This window comes from Oncorhynchus keta, chromosome 6 (assembly GCF_023373465.1).
Source record: "Oncorhynchus keta strain PuntledgeMale-10-30-2019 chromosome 6, Oket_V2, whole genome shotgun sequence".
In the NCBI taxonomy this organism is placed as follows: Eukaryota; Metazoa; Chordata; class Actinopteri; order Salmoniformes; family Salmonidae; genus Oncorhynchus; species Oncorhynchus keta.
In genome coordinates this window covers 30,808,511-30,824,455 of record NC_068426.1, presented here as the reverse complement: position 1 = coordinate 30,824,455, position 15,945 = coordinate 30,808,511, and the positions used below count along the sequence as shown (strand labels likewise).

Here is a 15,945-nt window from a genome sequence, read left to right as displayed (position 1 = left end):
TGATGAAACCAAGATAGAATTTTCTTGGACCTGAATACCAAGCGTCACGTCTGGAAGAAACCTGGCACCAATACGGTTAAGCATTGTGGTGGCAGCATCATGCTGTGGGAATGTTTTTCAGCAGCAGGGACTAGGAGACTAGTCAGGATTGAGGGAAAGATGAACGGAGCAAATTACAGAGAGATCTTGGATGAAAACCTGCTTCAGAACACTCAGGACCTCGGACTGTGGCGAAGGTTCACCTTTCAACAGGACAACGACCCTAAGCACACAGCCAAGACAACACAGGAGTGGCTTCGGGACAAGTCTCTGTATGTCATTGAGTGGCCCAGCCAGAACCCAGACTTGAATCTGATCGAACATCTCTGGAGAGACCTGAAAATAGCTGTGCTGCGATGCTCCCCATCCAACCTGACAGAGCTTGAGAGGATCTGCAGAGAAGAATGGGAGAAACTCCCCAAGTACAGGTGTGCCAAGCTTGTAGCGTCATACCCAAGTAGACTCGAGGCTGCAATTGCCGCCAAAGGTGCTTCAACAAAGTACTGAGTAAAGGGTCTGAGTACTTATGTAAATTACATATTTCAGTTTTTAATTTAATATTTGCAAAAATGTCAAGAACACAACTTTTTTTTGCTTTGTCATTATGGTGTATTGTGTGTAGATTGATGAGAAAAAAAGAATTCAATACATTTTATATTAAGACTAATCTTAACAAAATGTGGAAAAGATCAAGGGGTCTGAATACTTTCCGAATGCACTGTATGTACGGTCACAATAAAGAAGTGGTCAGATGAGGTGGGAGCTAACCTACAGGACTGTTTTGCTAGCACATACTGGAATATGTTCCGGGACCCATCCTATGTCATTGAAGAGTCACCGGCTTCATCAATAAGTGCATTGACGACGTCGTCCCCACAGTGACCAACCAGAAGCCATGGATTACAGGCAACATCTGCACTGAGCTAAAGGCTAGAGCTGCCTCTTTCAAAGAGTGAGACACTTACTGGGACACTTACAACAAATCCCACTACGCCCTCCAACAAACCATCAAATAGGCAAAGTGACAATACAGGACTATCACAGATTACAAAGGGAAACCCAGTTACACGACAGAGTTTACCAGATGAGCGAAATGACTTCTATGCTCGCTTTGAGGCAAGCAACACTAAACCATGCTTGAGAGCAGCAGCTGTTGATCACGCTCTCTGTAGCCGATGTGAGTATGACTTTTAAACAGATAATGCATGTCATTACAACAAGATGCCCAGCGCTTCATGCCCACTCTCTCCTCACCCGCATCCTACACCACACTTGTCTGTCCAATGCATGTATGTATGTAGCTTGCCCGCTCCATCGCAAGCTGCTCTATCCATTGTTAATTTAATGTTGAGCTAAATAAAAACCATTTTAAAGTAGATTTAAAAAGGAACAATATAAACCATTACTTATTTTGGGTTCAAACCAGTACAGAACTTTGTTTTGCTGGTCAAACAGCGGAACGGAATGAAAAAAAGGGCAGGTACAGGTAACTGCATACTTGGAGTGTATCTGAAAGTGGGCGTTGCAAAAGAACTGGGTGGATCAACAGGGATGGGTGAAACATCAGTGCTTCATTATTAAACAGCCATAGCTGGGTGCACAGCGGTCAGCTTAATGTTTACATAGCAGGTTAAGAGAACTAACCTAGGAGAGAATTAACTTGGCAGGTTAAGAGAACTAACGTAGCAGGAGATTAGGAGAATGAGTTTAAGATTAGGAAAGGGGTTATGGGTTAGGTTTAGCTAAAATGCTATGGTTGTCAACAATGGCCTCATCGTGCAGCCCAATCGTCCACGCAAAACGATCATGAGTGGAAAAAAATCTGACCAATTAGCTGATTTGCTTTACATACACCCACTTCTGTTGACACAAACACTTTCAGACACACTCCATGTATGCAGTTACCTCAGAGTTTCTAAACCCAGAGGCGCAACATCGCAAATATTCCCAGGAACGCTTGCGAAACAGACCAAACAGACTAAGCCAGGGTTTGAGAGGTCATTGAGAGAAGTGAAGAATTCTTCCTTAGTTAATTTTCTCGAAATCTGAAGACACAACCTAGATTCGAGCCAATGTCTTCAGTAGTTCAACATGTTATTACTCCAACCTTGTGAAAGTGACAAGCTAACATGTTTTCATTTTTGTCAAAAACAACTTTATAACGAAGAGGTGCCTTTGATTTGATGGCCTGCAAATGTGCAGTTCAGTGCAAGACAACCGTCAGACCCGATTATGTGTTTATATACATGAGCTTAGCTAGCCAATGTCTCCATTACATCGCCTACAAGTGTGATCTGGGATTTCTATTGGAGAAGCATTCTTTTTATTTTTAAAAACTTTTTACCCCTTTTTCTCCACCATTTCGTGATATCCAATTGGTATACTGACTCAGGAGAGGCGAAGGTTGAGAGCCATGTGTCCTCCGAAACACGACCCTGCTTGGCAGAGTGATGAATCACACTTCACGATCTGGCGGTCCAACAGATGAATCTGAGTTTACAGAAATGGTTTGTCGAGATCGGTGTGGAAAAAGTTGACTTGCCTACACAGAGCCTTGACCTCAACCCCATCGAGCACCTTTGGGATGAAATGGAACGCCGACTGTGAGCCAGGCCTAATCGCTCAACATCAGTGCCGACCTCACTAATGCTCTTGTGGCTGAGGGGAAGCAAGTCCCAGAAGAGTGGAGGCTGTTATAGCAGCAAAGGGGGGACCAACTCCATTTTAATGCCCATGATTTTGGAATTAAAGCAGGTGTCCACATACCTTTGGTCATGTAGTGTAGTTTGTGCCTTTAGATTTTGAGAGAATGAACAATTAAGGAAGAATTTTTAACTTATTTCATTGACTTCTCAAACCCCGGCCTGGTCTGTTTGGTCCCTTTGGTAAGTGTTCCTTAAAATCTTGTGATGTTGCGCCTTTGGGTTTAGAAACTCTGTGGTTTTAGCCTAGTCTTGCTAACACCAGCCTCTCTAGTTTGCTGTGTAGTCACATGGGTCACGAGTCAGCCATGCTAGTTTTAGCCCATCTTGTGGTGCTTTCAAGACAACAGGGAACTCTGGGAAAGGAGAAAATGGCACTAGAAGATGTGAAGTTTGAATCAGATGGTGTGTCAAGTGGAGATGAGATTGTGAAGAATTGGAATACATTGGCGAATACAAAAGGAAATAAGAGAAGTAAAGTGGTAGTGGAATGTAGTAAATTCAAACCTAGTTCTGATTATTTTTTGGTCAGAGTAAGGGTTTTGGATAGATGTTAACTGGGAGATCCGATTGAAGTCTCTGTAAAAATTGAGGATTAGGTGGCGTCGATGAAAATAACGACAAATGGGCTGGATCAGTGGAACGGAAAGAGCGTGCTATGTACCAAAATAATATATCGGAATGGAATGTGTTGTGTGGATCTTCGATGCAGGGCAGATATCAAGGGTGTTATCTTTTGGGGTGTCGCTAGAAGTTAAAGCAAATTATTATTTTGACTATAACAAATGCTCCGATTAAACATATTGTGCTATTTATCAAAGACTACTTTCTCCTCTAATGCATCTTCACTGTCAGTTTCCTGGCCTCTCTCCTCCTCACCAGTGTCATAATCAAAGGTATGATCAAGAGCCTCACATACACTATATCGTTTGGTCATTGTGCTGCCACAGAATGAAAAAGCCTCAAAAAAGCTTTATATACCAGAGCTGCGAGATGTCAACAGGTGTGGTTCCTGTGGGGGAAAGATTCTATAGGGTTCTAAGGTTCCCGTGGGGTTTGCCATGGAAGCCAAGATGGGGAGTGAGGTGTGTGTGTGTGTGTGCGCACACTCAAACACACATGCATGTGGGGGTCTGGGAGAGGAAGTGTGTCCATCTGATGAATGTGCATGTGCCTGAACTCAATGTTATACACTAATTGTAGTCTCACCCATTCATTTATTTTGACTGGGAACACCACAGTTGTACAAAAGGTAAATATAACACCCAAAATGTAAAGAAAATCATCAAAATGTATTTTGTGTGTTCAGATGCCCTGTGTGGACAAAGTTATGGAACCTTATGACAATCAGATTAAATGAACTACATTTTTCAGAGAGAGAACTTGTAAATCAGTCCAATTCGACCGGAACACAACAGGAGTGTTAAAATGTACTTAAGTAGTGGTGGAAAAAGCCTTTGTGCAGTGTGATAAATGCTAAATATTTGGTCATATGTCAAGTGTATGACGGGAGGGGTATATATGCCAGCTGAGCCTAAATTCTGCAATTGTGGTGCAGCCGAACTTCTGAAGTGCCCTGTTTGGGCGAAGGAGACTGACGTAGTAAGAATAAGGGCTGTCCAGCACGTCTCCTATGCAGAGGCATTGAGAAGAGTGGAATAAAGGAGTGAAGTTGAAGAAATATTGGTAGTAGGAATAGAGACACATAGAGAAACCAGATAATATTCCTTGTGAACAGAGGGATCCTGACATGTTGCATGTCAAGAAGGTGAACTTTGTAGCGTTTATTGCATTGGTCATCAACTGCACTGCGCAAACAGAGGGGAACTCAGAGAAAATAGGCATCATTGTGAGTGCATTTGGGACTCAAGGATTTGAGTGCCCTGTCCTTACAGGCACCTGCGCCTGTTTAGGGATCGCACAATGGAACGTTCTCGCAATGGAATATTTTTGTTTCAATGCCCAATGCAGTAGGTGTACACCAATAGCTGTAGTTTGCCATAACACTTTAAAGAAGAAGAAGGGGGGGGGGGGAAACGACGTCAAATCATGACGTCATTGAGCTTCAGGTCGGGAAGTCGGTGCTTCAGAAAGGTGCTTGTTCAAAACAACTGGGAACTAGGGAAAATACGAGGTCAAATCATGACGGCACTGAGCTTCAGGTCGGTGCTTCAGAAAGGTGCTTGTTCAAAACAACTGGGAACTAGGAAAAATAAGAGGTCAAATCATGACGGCATTGATCTTCAGGTCGCAGCTCAAGAAAGAGTCCCGAATTCCGGAGTTGGAATTCCAAGTTGGATGACCGTCCTCGACTAACCTGTACCCCCTGTATATAGCCTCGTTATTGTTATTTCAATGTGTTTCTTTTAATGTAGTTTTTTTCTACTTTAATTAATTTAGTAAATGTTTTCTTAGCTCTATTTTTTGAACTGAATTGTTGGTTAAGTGCTTGTAAGTAAGCATTTCACGGTTAAGTCTACACCTGTTGTATTCGGCGCATGTGCATTTGATTTGACAAATATCGAGTTCCCAGTTATCTTGAACGTAATGAAGTCTCAAGTCGGAGATGTTCGAGTGTTTCTTGTGTTTTGCATGTTACTGTTTAATAAAAAAAGAATCATCAAAAAGGAAGTTGTGTGAACGCGACATTTGCTTTTACTGTCGCATAATGATTACGTACAAGGAAGGATCGTAGCTGATTTGCACTCCGTCGTTCCACTCCTAAATGATAAACTAGGTAGCTACATTTTCATTTTAAGAGAAAATGAGAGTAACATACATCTTGTATGTTTTGATATCGAGTGTACTTGTGAATGCGTTCGAACCAATCTCAACCACAATTGTCGGTGCGGGAGTAACATTAGGCCTAGCAGCAGTGGGGAAGAAAATGTACAATCATTTACATGAAAGTTGCGGGTCAAAATGGGTTGCTTTTAATTCAACAGGTATGTGTACCGCTAAACTATTAGATGGTTGAAGTGTTTGTTTACGTGGTTTACTTAGGCTATTTGATCATGTAGACACAGTCAATCCCTTTGCGTTTTAGTCATCCAATTGCATATTGATCTCCACCAATATACCATTGGCCTACTTTAGTGGGTCATGAAATATTGTGTGGTTGACGGGCAGCTTAAAAAAAGAGAAAACAATACCTAAAATCTATAAATGTATAATTCTTGTGAAATGTACAGTACCAGTCAAAGGTTTGGACACCTACTGATTCAAGGGTTTTTCTTTATTTTACTATTTTCTCAATTGTAGAATAATAGTGAAGACGTCAAAACCATGAAATAACGCATATGGAATCATGTAGTAACCGAAAAAAGTGTTAAACAAATAAAAATATATTTTATATTTGAGATTCTTCAAAGTAGCCACCCTTTGCCTTGTTGACAGCTTTGCACACTTGGCATTTTCTCAACCAGCTTCTTGAGGTAATCACCTAGAATGCATTTCAATGAACAGATATGCCTTGTTCAAAGTTCATTTGTAGAATTTCTTTCCTTGTGTTGTGTTGCGACAAGGTTGTGGTGGTATACAGAAGATAGCCCTATTTGGTAAAAGACCAAGTCCATATTATGGCAAGAACAGCTCAAATAAGCAAAGAGAAACGACAGTCCATCATTACTTTGACATTAAGTTCAGTCAATCCTTAAAATTTCAGTGCAGTCTAAAAAACCATCACTCACTATGATGAAACTGTCTCTCATAAGGACCGCCACAGGAAAGGAAGACCTAGTGTTACCTCTGCTGCAGAGGATAAGTTCATTAGAGTTACCAGCCTCAGAAATTGCAGGCCAAATAAATGCATCACAGAGTTCAAGTAACAGAGACATCTGAACAACTGTTCAGAGGGGACTGTGTGAATCAGGCCTTCAAATCAAATTGTACTTGTCACATGCGCCGAATACAACAGGCCTTACAGTGAAATGCTTACTTACAAGCCCTTAACCAACAATGCAGTTTTAAGAAAAGTACCTACAAAATATTTAAATTAAAGTAACAAAATAACAATAGTGAGGCTATATACAGGGGGTACCGGTACAGAGTCAATGTGCCGGTTATTCGAGGTAATTCAGGTAATAGGTACATGTAGGTAGAGTTATTAAAGTGACTATGCATAGATAATAAAAGAGTAGCAGCAGTGTAAAAGAGGGGGAGCAATGTAAATAGTCTGGGTAGCCATTTGATTAGATGTTCAGGAGTCTTATGGCTTGGTGGTAGAAGCTGTTTTAGAAGCCTCTTGGACCTAGATTTGGCGCCCCGGTACTGCGTGCTGTGCGGTAGCAGAGAGAACAGTATGACAAGGGTGGCTGGAGTCTTTGACATTTTTTAGGGCCTTCCTCTGACACCGCCTGATATAGAGGTCCAGGATGGCAGGAAGCTTGGCCCCAGTGATGTACTGGGCCGTACGTACTACCTTCTAGTGCCTTGCGGGCAGAGGCCGTGCAGTTGCCATACCAGGCAGTGATGCAACCAGTCAGGATGCTCTCGATGGTGCAGCTGTAGAACCTTTTGAGGATCTGAGGACACATGCCAAATCTTTGCCAAGTCTCCTGAAGGGGAATAGGTTTGGTCCTGCCCTCTTTACGACTGTCTTGGTGTACTTGGACCATGTTAGTTTGTTGGTAATGTGGACACCAATGAACTTGAAGCTCTCAACCTGCTCCACTACAGCCCCGTTGATGAGAATGGGGGTGTGCTCTGTCCTCCTTTTCCTGTAGTTCACTATCATCTTTGTCTTGATCATGTTGAGGGAGAGGTTGTTGTCCTGGCACCGCACTGCCAAGTCTCTGACCTCCCTATAGGCAGTCTCATCATTGTCGGTGATCAGGCCTACCACTGTTGTGTCATCGGTAAACTTAATTATCGTGTTTTTATTTATATTTATTTAGAGGGTGGATCAGCTTAATATTGCGGAAAGAATGTTGCTTCCAATGTAATTGTCTGCATCATTTCCAATCCCCCATATTTTTGGGGTAAATATATATATCCATACACGCATGCATATATATACATACACATACCTATATAGACATACATACTTTTTAAAAGAATATACCTTTATTATTATTCCCCGCAAACCCTACCACCGATCCCCCAATTGAAGTAAACTAATAAACACTTCTGCTTCTACTTTCAATCCATACACCTTATACACATTCTACAGACACAGTCTACTTTACAATAGTTGTCTCTTGTTTGTTCTTAGTCCTTCCTCTATTTCTGATGTCCATCCAGTTTGATTTCTATTTGTAATTACATATGGACAATACCAAAATAAATTATCTAATGACTCTGCCTCCTCACAGCAGAATCTGCAGAGCTGGGAAGATTGTATCCCCCCCATATGTATTATATCCTGATGAAGATAGCTTGGCTGTCGAAACGTTGGTATTACATTTTTGCATCTGAGCTCCTAGAGTGTGCGGCTCTCTTTTATTTGTATTTTCAAGTTTCTACTCCGCTAGCCAGCACCTCGTCTTTATAGGTGTGCGTTTCTTTTTCTTCTAGATCCCCCATATGTATAACATTCTATTAGTTGCAATAATTTTGTATAGTAATTTATATTGAAAAATGTGAAGTTTTGAATCTGGCGTTGTTTTGCGTATCAATTCATAAACCATGTGCCACGGAATGGGTACATCCAATATCTCTTCTCAACTATTTTGCAATTTATATGGCACAGCTGTCAGTTTTTTGGTCCTTAAATGAAGTTGGTATATGTTTTTATTTATCACACTCTTCTTTAACCATTTATGTTCTTTAATACAGGGCTGAGAATACAACTTTTTTCCCCTTCTACTTTCCTCTATCATTTTTGTGGTAATGCTGCAATTAATTGGTTGTAATTTTGGGTAGAGCAGACATTTCCATATGTCTACATGTTAGCTGCATGTGTGACAACTCCACCAGTCCTATTTATGATATAATTCACAAAAATTACACCTTTTTAAAAAAATTCTTCAATAAATAGTTTAAAAGAAAATCGATTAGTATATTTGAATTTAACCACAATATTTGTTGTACTATTTGTTCCGTCCTTTCAGGTGGATTAAACTGAAATTGCAACCAACTTTCTAAGGTTTGTTTAAAAAATAAAGATATTTTGGAGATTATTTCCTTTTCAAACAACCGAAAGTGAGCAGGTATAATCTGAATAAAGGAAAAGGCCCTTCCTGAATATAGGATGAGACATTCGTACCAATTGACTAGAGAACCAGTTTGGATTTAAGTATAACTTTTGTATCACTGATGCCTTTAGTGAGAGGTCTAATGCTTTAATATTTAATCATTTCTGCCCACCGAATTCATATTCGTTATATAAATAGGCCCTTTTAATTTTATCTGGTTTGCCGTTCTAAATAAAATTAGGATGTTATATGCCAGTTGGCAACTACAGTGGTAGTGGTAATGCACCTTAAAGTTGGTTGCCAACTGCCATTATAAAGAACAAAGAAGAGGCCTGAAGGAGGAGAGATTACTAGAAACAATTTTTTACCCTTTTATCTGTGGATTAATTGTCGGGGTAGAGGACCTTGTGCATTTCTGCTAAAATAACAACCCAATGTTTATATCCCAGGACAAATTAGCTAGCAGCCGCTAGCTAAATTGCCATTTAATGTTTTAATGCTTGGCAAAATCAACATGCGCACGAGCAGTCTGGTCAGCATGTAACTAACTGTACACGCGCCAAATAAGAGCCCCAAAGTGGAAGTGTCATAAAACCCATAAAACCTAGTGGTCAAACAGGGAAATGGTTCCAATCATTTTTCTACCATTTCTTCCCCGTAAGGTATTTTAGAAATCTGAAAATAAGGACTGTGTTTCGTGTAGGCTTACCCTGGCGTGACGTTTTGATAACCATGTAAATCTTTCGGACAAGGTGACTTATCAATATATTTGTCTCTATTTACTCACAGATTCAAAAGTGCTAATTAGCATCAAAGTACACAGGCAAAAAATCCCTGCAAGCTCCTGCACATTATCTCTAGCTGACACCGTTGCTTTCAGGTGTTGTGTCAATTTCAAACCCACACAAGACAGTTAACAGAATTGTCTACTTAAAGAAATGTTGCCAATTTATTCATTACTACATTTAGCTAACATTAGATTGTTAATCCAGGGATTCTTACTTTTGCCTCGATTTGGCAGACTTGGCCATATCATCATGGCATTTGTAGTTCTTTATGATATCCACATTAGCAGCAAATTAGCATTTCATTTGGGAGGGGGGAGGGGGGTAATACAGGTGAATATATTGATGAAAGTCACCTTGTCCTAGAGAGATTTACATGGTTATCAAAACGTCACGCCAGGGTAAGCCTTCACTGAAACACAGCCCTTATTTTACACCCTTATTCTACTATAGCCTACACGCCAATCGCCAAATGGGAACCGGCAGAAAAATCGATCCACTGAGGTAGGACAACTTCGAAGTTTAATTCACTTTGAGGAAAACTGCGAAATGGGAAGGGAGGGCCTAATAAGTAATATTTGGGAATTATTTGGTGAAGTGGTAGTGTTGTTATCACCGGCTATGTTATGTGTGATGATTGTGAGGCGCTATACAAATTTGACAGTTACAAGAAAGGGACTTCAAATAGGCCTATGCACGTGAAGGGAACTGTAACCTAGGCTACTGTTCAGATGGGTTGAATGGAAACTGAAATCTGGACACTGACTAGTCTATAACCACTGACATAGCCTTAGTAGTAACTCCTGCAGATTTAAGCATTGCTTGCAGTAAAATTATACACCAAATGTAGGCACAATTTTGACTCGGGAACAGGAGTGGAGAATTGTTTTTTATTTCAGAATCTTGAGAGAATGCGAATGCATAGTTAGCACCTCTACAGCCGGGTATTTATCTTTATCAGCATCATAAGCTATTTCAACCACATAAAAGATGCATCCAAGCCCAACTGAAGTCGCATCAGGAACATTTTGGGTCATTTTCACAGCTAAACGTCTTTCCTTCACGAAAGAGGCATAGATGACAGAGAGAACTTTACTGATGTCAATTAGGTTGAAACATTAATTCTGGTTAGCAAGAGTTTATTCCTCCAATGCAACATATGACAGAAGAGAAGCTGCGTGTATCTAATTGTAGCAGTTTACCAACAAATCGCCTACCAAAATGTCTGAAATTATAAGCAGAAACAAAGCCTAAATCAGTCCAAAAAAAAATATCCTTCCACCATCTCTGACAGTAGCCTACAGCGGATCTTCTATATTAGCAGGTTAGGGTCTAGTGCTGGCCACAGATTTTCACTTTATCACATATAGTCTGACGGTTGCGAGCAGGTGTGGGGGTGAACAAACAGCTGACCCGCGCACCACTAGCCTACTCAGCAGCTGGGTCCTACATGCTTAACTAATCACAAGTTATGAATATAACAACCTGTTATTTGTATAGAAATAATGGTGGTGTATTCGTAGCACGTCCCATTCATTAACACTTAATAATCATCTCCTTTCCTGTCATCAGGTTTGGAAGTGGCCCTAGATCAGAAGTTGTTTGGTCAACATGTTGCCTCCAGAGTCATCCAGAAAGCTGTAACGGGATTCATGAACAATAAAAACCCCAAAAAGTCCCTGGTTCTCTCTCTGCATGGCTGGACTGGCACAGGGAAGAACTTAGTCAGCCAGTTGATAGCTGAAAACATCTACAAGGAGGGCATGGCCAGCAGTTTCGTCCATCAGTTTGTGTCTACAGCTCACTTCCCTCATCTGAGTCAGATTGAGAACTACAAGGTAAAACAAGTATTTTGTAATATTGAAATACAATATACTATCTTGCAACCGTGGCAGGGAAATTCTCAATGGAGAATGTAAAAAAAAAAAAAAAAAATCACTATTATGCATATTCTATATCGGGGTATTCAAATCTTACCCTACAAGTTCCAGAGTACTTATGGTTTTCTGTTCTACCTGATTATTAATTGCACCCACCTGGTGTCCCAGGTCTAAATCAGTCCCTGGTTAAATGGGAAGAATGGAAAAAAGACATTTGAACTGGCTTCAAGGTCCAGATTTGAATTTGATGGTTCTATATGATACAGAATGTATAGCTGAAAATACATTTTAAATGTATTTTGCGGCTATGCTGTAAACTGTCTTCACTGCTGTAGATAAGTCTGTGTTTAAACTGTTGTGACCATCCCTCAGTCTCAGCTGCAGCAGTGGATCAAAGGCAACGTCACCAACTGCCCACATTCCATGTTCATCTTTGACGAGATGGACAAGATGCACCCTGGCCTGATCGACTGTATAAAGCCCTACTTGGATTACTACGAATATCTGGACGGGGTCTCCTACCGCCAAGCCATCTTCATCTTCCTCAGGTAGGCCAGACAGACCAGCAGTGTGTGATAAGAATTCATGTGTTGTTTTTGGAGACTTTAGAATTGTTTAAACTAGACTTACATTCAAATACAGTATAGTAGTCATCCATCATCCTATCTTTCCCACAACTTAACGACTCGTTGTAGTGACCATATTTTTACTTAGCTGAAAATCAGCTGTGAATCAGATACGGAACGACAAAATGAAAGTTGAGTTACTTCAAATTTTGCAAATAAAATCACCACGCGGACCGCCTATTGGGGAACCCTGACCTAGGCCCGACATGACCCTAATGCATTTATAAACTACCCAATAGGCGGTCCGCGGTCCGCGTGGTGAGGCCCTCCCTTCCCACTACCCAATGAAAATTCTGTTCTCGCTAGTAGATTTTTGGCCAACAGGTCCGACCTGGCCAGTGAGAAGAACAAAAAACCCCACTTTGGACCACTTTTAATATCTACTAGTTTGTTTTGCTCATCTCCATAGCAACGCTGGAGGAGAGCACATCACGCAGGTGGCTCTGGACTTCTGGAAAGCAGGTCGAGACCGAGAGGGGATCAAGCTGCAACACTTAGAACCAGCTCTCACCCTGTCCGTGTTCAACAGCAAGCAGAGTAAGCCACCTCTTTGCCGTCCTTTAGGGCTGAAGCCGAACTTATGCATTTTGGTAACCCTTTTCCATATTTAACAAATCATATACTCTATGTTCAAAAGTTTGTAGACACCCCTTCAAATTAGTGGATTTGGACATTTCAGCCACACCCGTTGCTGACCGGTATATACAATCGAGCACACCGCCATGCATTCTCCATAGACAAACATTGACAGGAAAATGGCCTTAATGAAGAGCTCAGTGACTTTCAACCTGGCACCGTCATAGGATGTTTGTCAAATTTCTGCCCTGCAAGAAATGCCCTGTTCAACTGTAAGTGCTGTTATTGTGAAGTGGAAATGCTTAGGCGCAAGAACGGCTCAGCCGCGAAGTGGTAGGCCACACAGGCTCACAGAACGGGACCGCTGAAGTGCGTAGGCCGTAAAAATAGTTTGTTCTCGGTTGCAACACTCACTACCGAGTTCCAAACTGCCTCTGGAGCAACGTCAGCACAAGAACACTTTGTCGGAAACTTCATGAAATGGGTTTCCATGGCCGAGCAGCCACACACAACCCTAAGATCACCATGCGCAATGCCAAGTGTCGGCTGGAGTGGTGTAAAGCTCACCGCCATTGGACACTGGAGCAGTGGAAACACGTTCTCTGGAGTGATGAATCACGCTTCAACATCTGGCAGTGCGACGGACGAATCTGGGTTTGGCGGATGCCAGGAGAAAGCTACCTGGCCGAATGCATAGTGGCAACTGTAAAGTTTTGTGGAGGAGGAATAATTGTCTGGGGCTGTTTTTAATGGTTCTGGCTAGGCCCCTTAGTTCCACTAAAGGGAAATCTTAACGTTACAGCATGCAATGACATTCTAGACGATTCTGTGCTTCCAACTTTGTGGGAACAGTTTGGGGAAGGCCCTTTCCTGTTTCAGCATGACAATGTCCCTGTGCACAAAGCGATGTCCATACAGAAATGGTTTGTCGAGATTGGTGTGGAAGAACTTGACTGGGCTGCACAGAGCCCTGACCTCAACTCCATCGAACACATTTGGGATGAATTGGAACACCGGTTGCGAGCCAGGCCTAATCTCCCAACATCAGTGCCTGACCTCACTAATGTACATGGCTGACTGGAAGCAAGTCCCCGCTGCAAGGTTCCAACATCTAGGTGAAAGCCTTCCCAGATGAGTGGAGGCTCTTATAGCAGCAAAGGGGGGATCAAATCCATATTAATGCCCATATGTTTGGAATGAGATGTTTGACGAGCAGGTGTCCACATACTTTTGGTCATGTAGTGTATGTTTCTCTTAGGTTAGGATTTTTCCATTTGTTACTAAGCCTGGGGTTAGAAGACTTGGGAGGTTATTGGAGACTTTTCAGTCCTTCAGTACAAAGATGACCTGTGTTGTATCTCTCTATTCTGTCCATCTGCCTTTCTTGCCCCTGCCTATCTTATGACTATCCTTACCCCCGAGGCACTTGTGTACATCTGAGAGGAATTGGTGGTAGCGTCTTCTTGCCCATCTTATGACTGTGTCCCCCCCTCCCTCCCTTTCTGTGTAGGTGGGTTGTGGCACACCAGTCTGATAGACAAGAACCTAGTTGACTTCTTCATCCCTTTCCTGCCTCTGGAGTACAGACATGTGCTGCTGTGTGGCATGGCAGAGATGTCCGCCAAGGGCTTGGTGCCCGACCAGGACGTGGTTGACCAGATGGCCAGAGAATTGGTCTATTTCCCCAAGAGTGATAAGATCTTCTCCGTCAATGGCTGCAAGACCATCAGCGGCAAGCTAGATTACTACACATAGTGTGTGTTTGAGATCGACTACGTTGCTGCCGGCGGCTGCAGACTGACCAATCTAATCATAATGAGTAGTAATTTAGGATGAAAGGTGGTTTGTCGGTCTGATCAGTCTGTCTGCAGTTGCTGACTGTAATGTAGACGATCTCAGAGGGAACAGCTACTTGTATCTATCTACCTCCTACTCTACTGTGAGCTCTTTCTTAATGAGAACATCTCCGCCAGTCGGGGTGAGGAAGTCAGTGACTGAACCCAGAAAGGGAATGATGACCTGCCCCTCAGGTTCTCCCAATGTCAACACAACCATGTGGAGGACATCAACGGTCTCTCTCTGATGGCACTCCCTGAAGATGAACCAATGGACTACTGAGAGAGAGGAGATTGAATTGAAGGAGATAAAAAAAGAGAAAAATCACACAGGGAAGTGTTTAAAGTTATAATTTTTATCCAATCAACATGCTTGCTCCTAATTCATATATTCTGTAAACGAGAATCTCCAAAAACTATATATTTTTTTCAGGGAATTCTGCTGCACATGAACTCGGTGGCAATTGAAAACTAGTTGTATATTAGAAACAAATGTGGTTTAAAGCTACAATCTGTAATAATTTGTGAAATCAAACGGCAGATCTGCAACTTGGTTTGCTGTTAATCTTAGGGATGCCAGGGCCAGAGAAGTGTAACCACTCTCTCCAAATGAGAGGGTGCTATGGATGCAAGAGCTCACACAGTCCATGAGATCAACGTGATAGTTAAATTCTTCAAGAATCAATGTGTAAATATTGTTAATTGAAATAACAATTGAACAGCTGTAACTTGCAGATTGCACCTTTTTTAATTGTCATTAATAATGAAATATTGTGCATTTATGGTGCACGGGATACCCATAAATTGTGTATTTTATATCTGTCGTCAATACAGACATGGAAATATCCACCTTAAAACGTACATCTATTTTGCCTTTGTTTTTTATCCTTACTCATTCACCAGAAGCATTGTGTACATTTCAACATCTGTTGTCAGTTTACCTTTGTGGGTATACAAGTATTTAGTGTGCAGTCCACACATTTTTTCATTTTTCACTTATTTCAAGATTGATCCAGATTTGTCCTAAATCGTTTAATTGAGTAGCCCAACAGCCCTGTGTCTGTAAATGTAATGTATTTAAAAAAAAAAATATATATATATATAGCTTAATTACAATGAAACAATTATGTTTTTTTTGTACAATTGTATACTGTGCCTTACAGTTGGCATGCAGTTACTGTTCTCGATCTAAACAATGCACAAGAAAGTATTACAGGAAGGAAGGTTCACTATTTTTCAGTCAAATGTTATGTAGTGAAAATGTGTTTTTGTTTTACTTTTGTTTGAGTACATGCAGTGGTGTAAAGTACTTAAGTAAAAATACTTCAGAGTACTACCTAAGACGTTTTCTTTGGTATCTGTTCTTTA

The 15,945-nt window shown here is 41.4% G+C and overlaps 1 protein-coding gene across 5 annotated transcripts in view; it reads left to right on the top strand.

Moving 5' to 3' along the window:
* tor1 (torsin family 1) overlaps window positions 1–15,945 on the top strand; it is a 29,870-nt gene extending 13,925 nt beyond the window's left edge. For 2 of the 5 annotated variants that reach the window (XM_052521312.1, XM_052521313.1), the window contains exons 2-5: window positions 11,233–11,498; window positions 11,913–12,088; window positions 12,576–12,703; window positions 14,253–15,945. In XM_052521312.1, the coding sequence (XP_052377272.1) occupies window positions 11,233–11,498; window positions 11,913–12,088; window positions 12,576–12,703; window positions 14,253–14,497 (815 nt within the window). In that variant the 3' untranslated portion in view covers window positions 14,498–15,945. Of the gene's footprint in view, window positions 1–4,827; window positions 4,921–5,402; window positions 5,687–11,232; window positions 11,499–11,912; window positions 12,089–12,575; window positions 12,704–14,252 lie in introns of those variants that run through there. The other 3 variants (XM_035772498.2, XM_035772497.2, XM_052521311.1) reach the window with 3 other exon arrangements.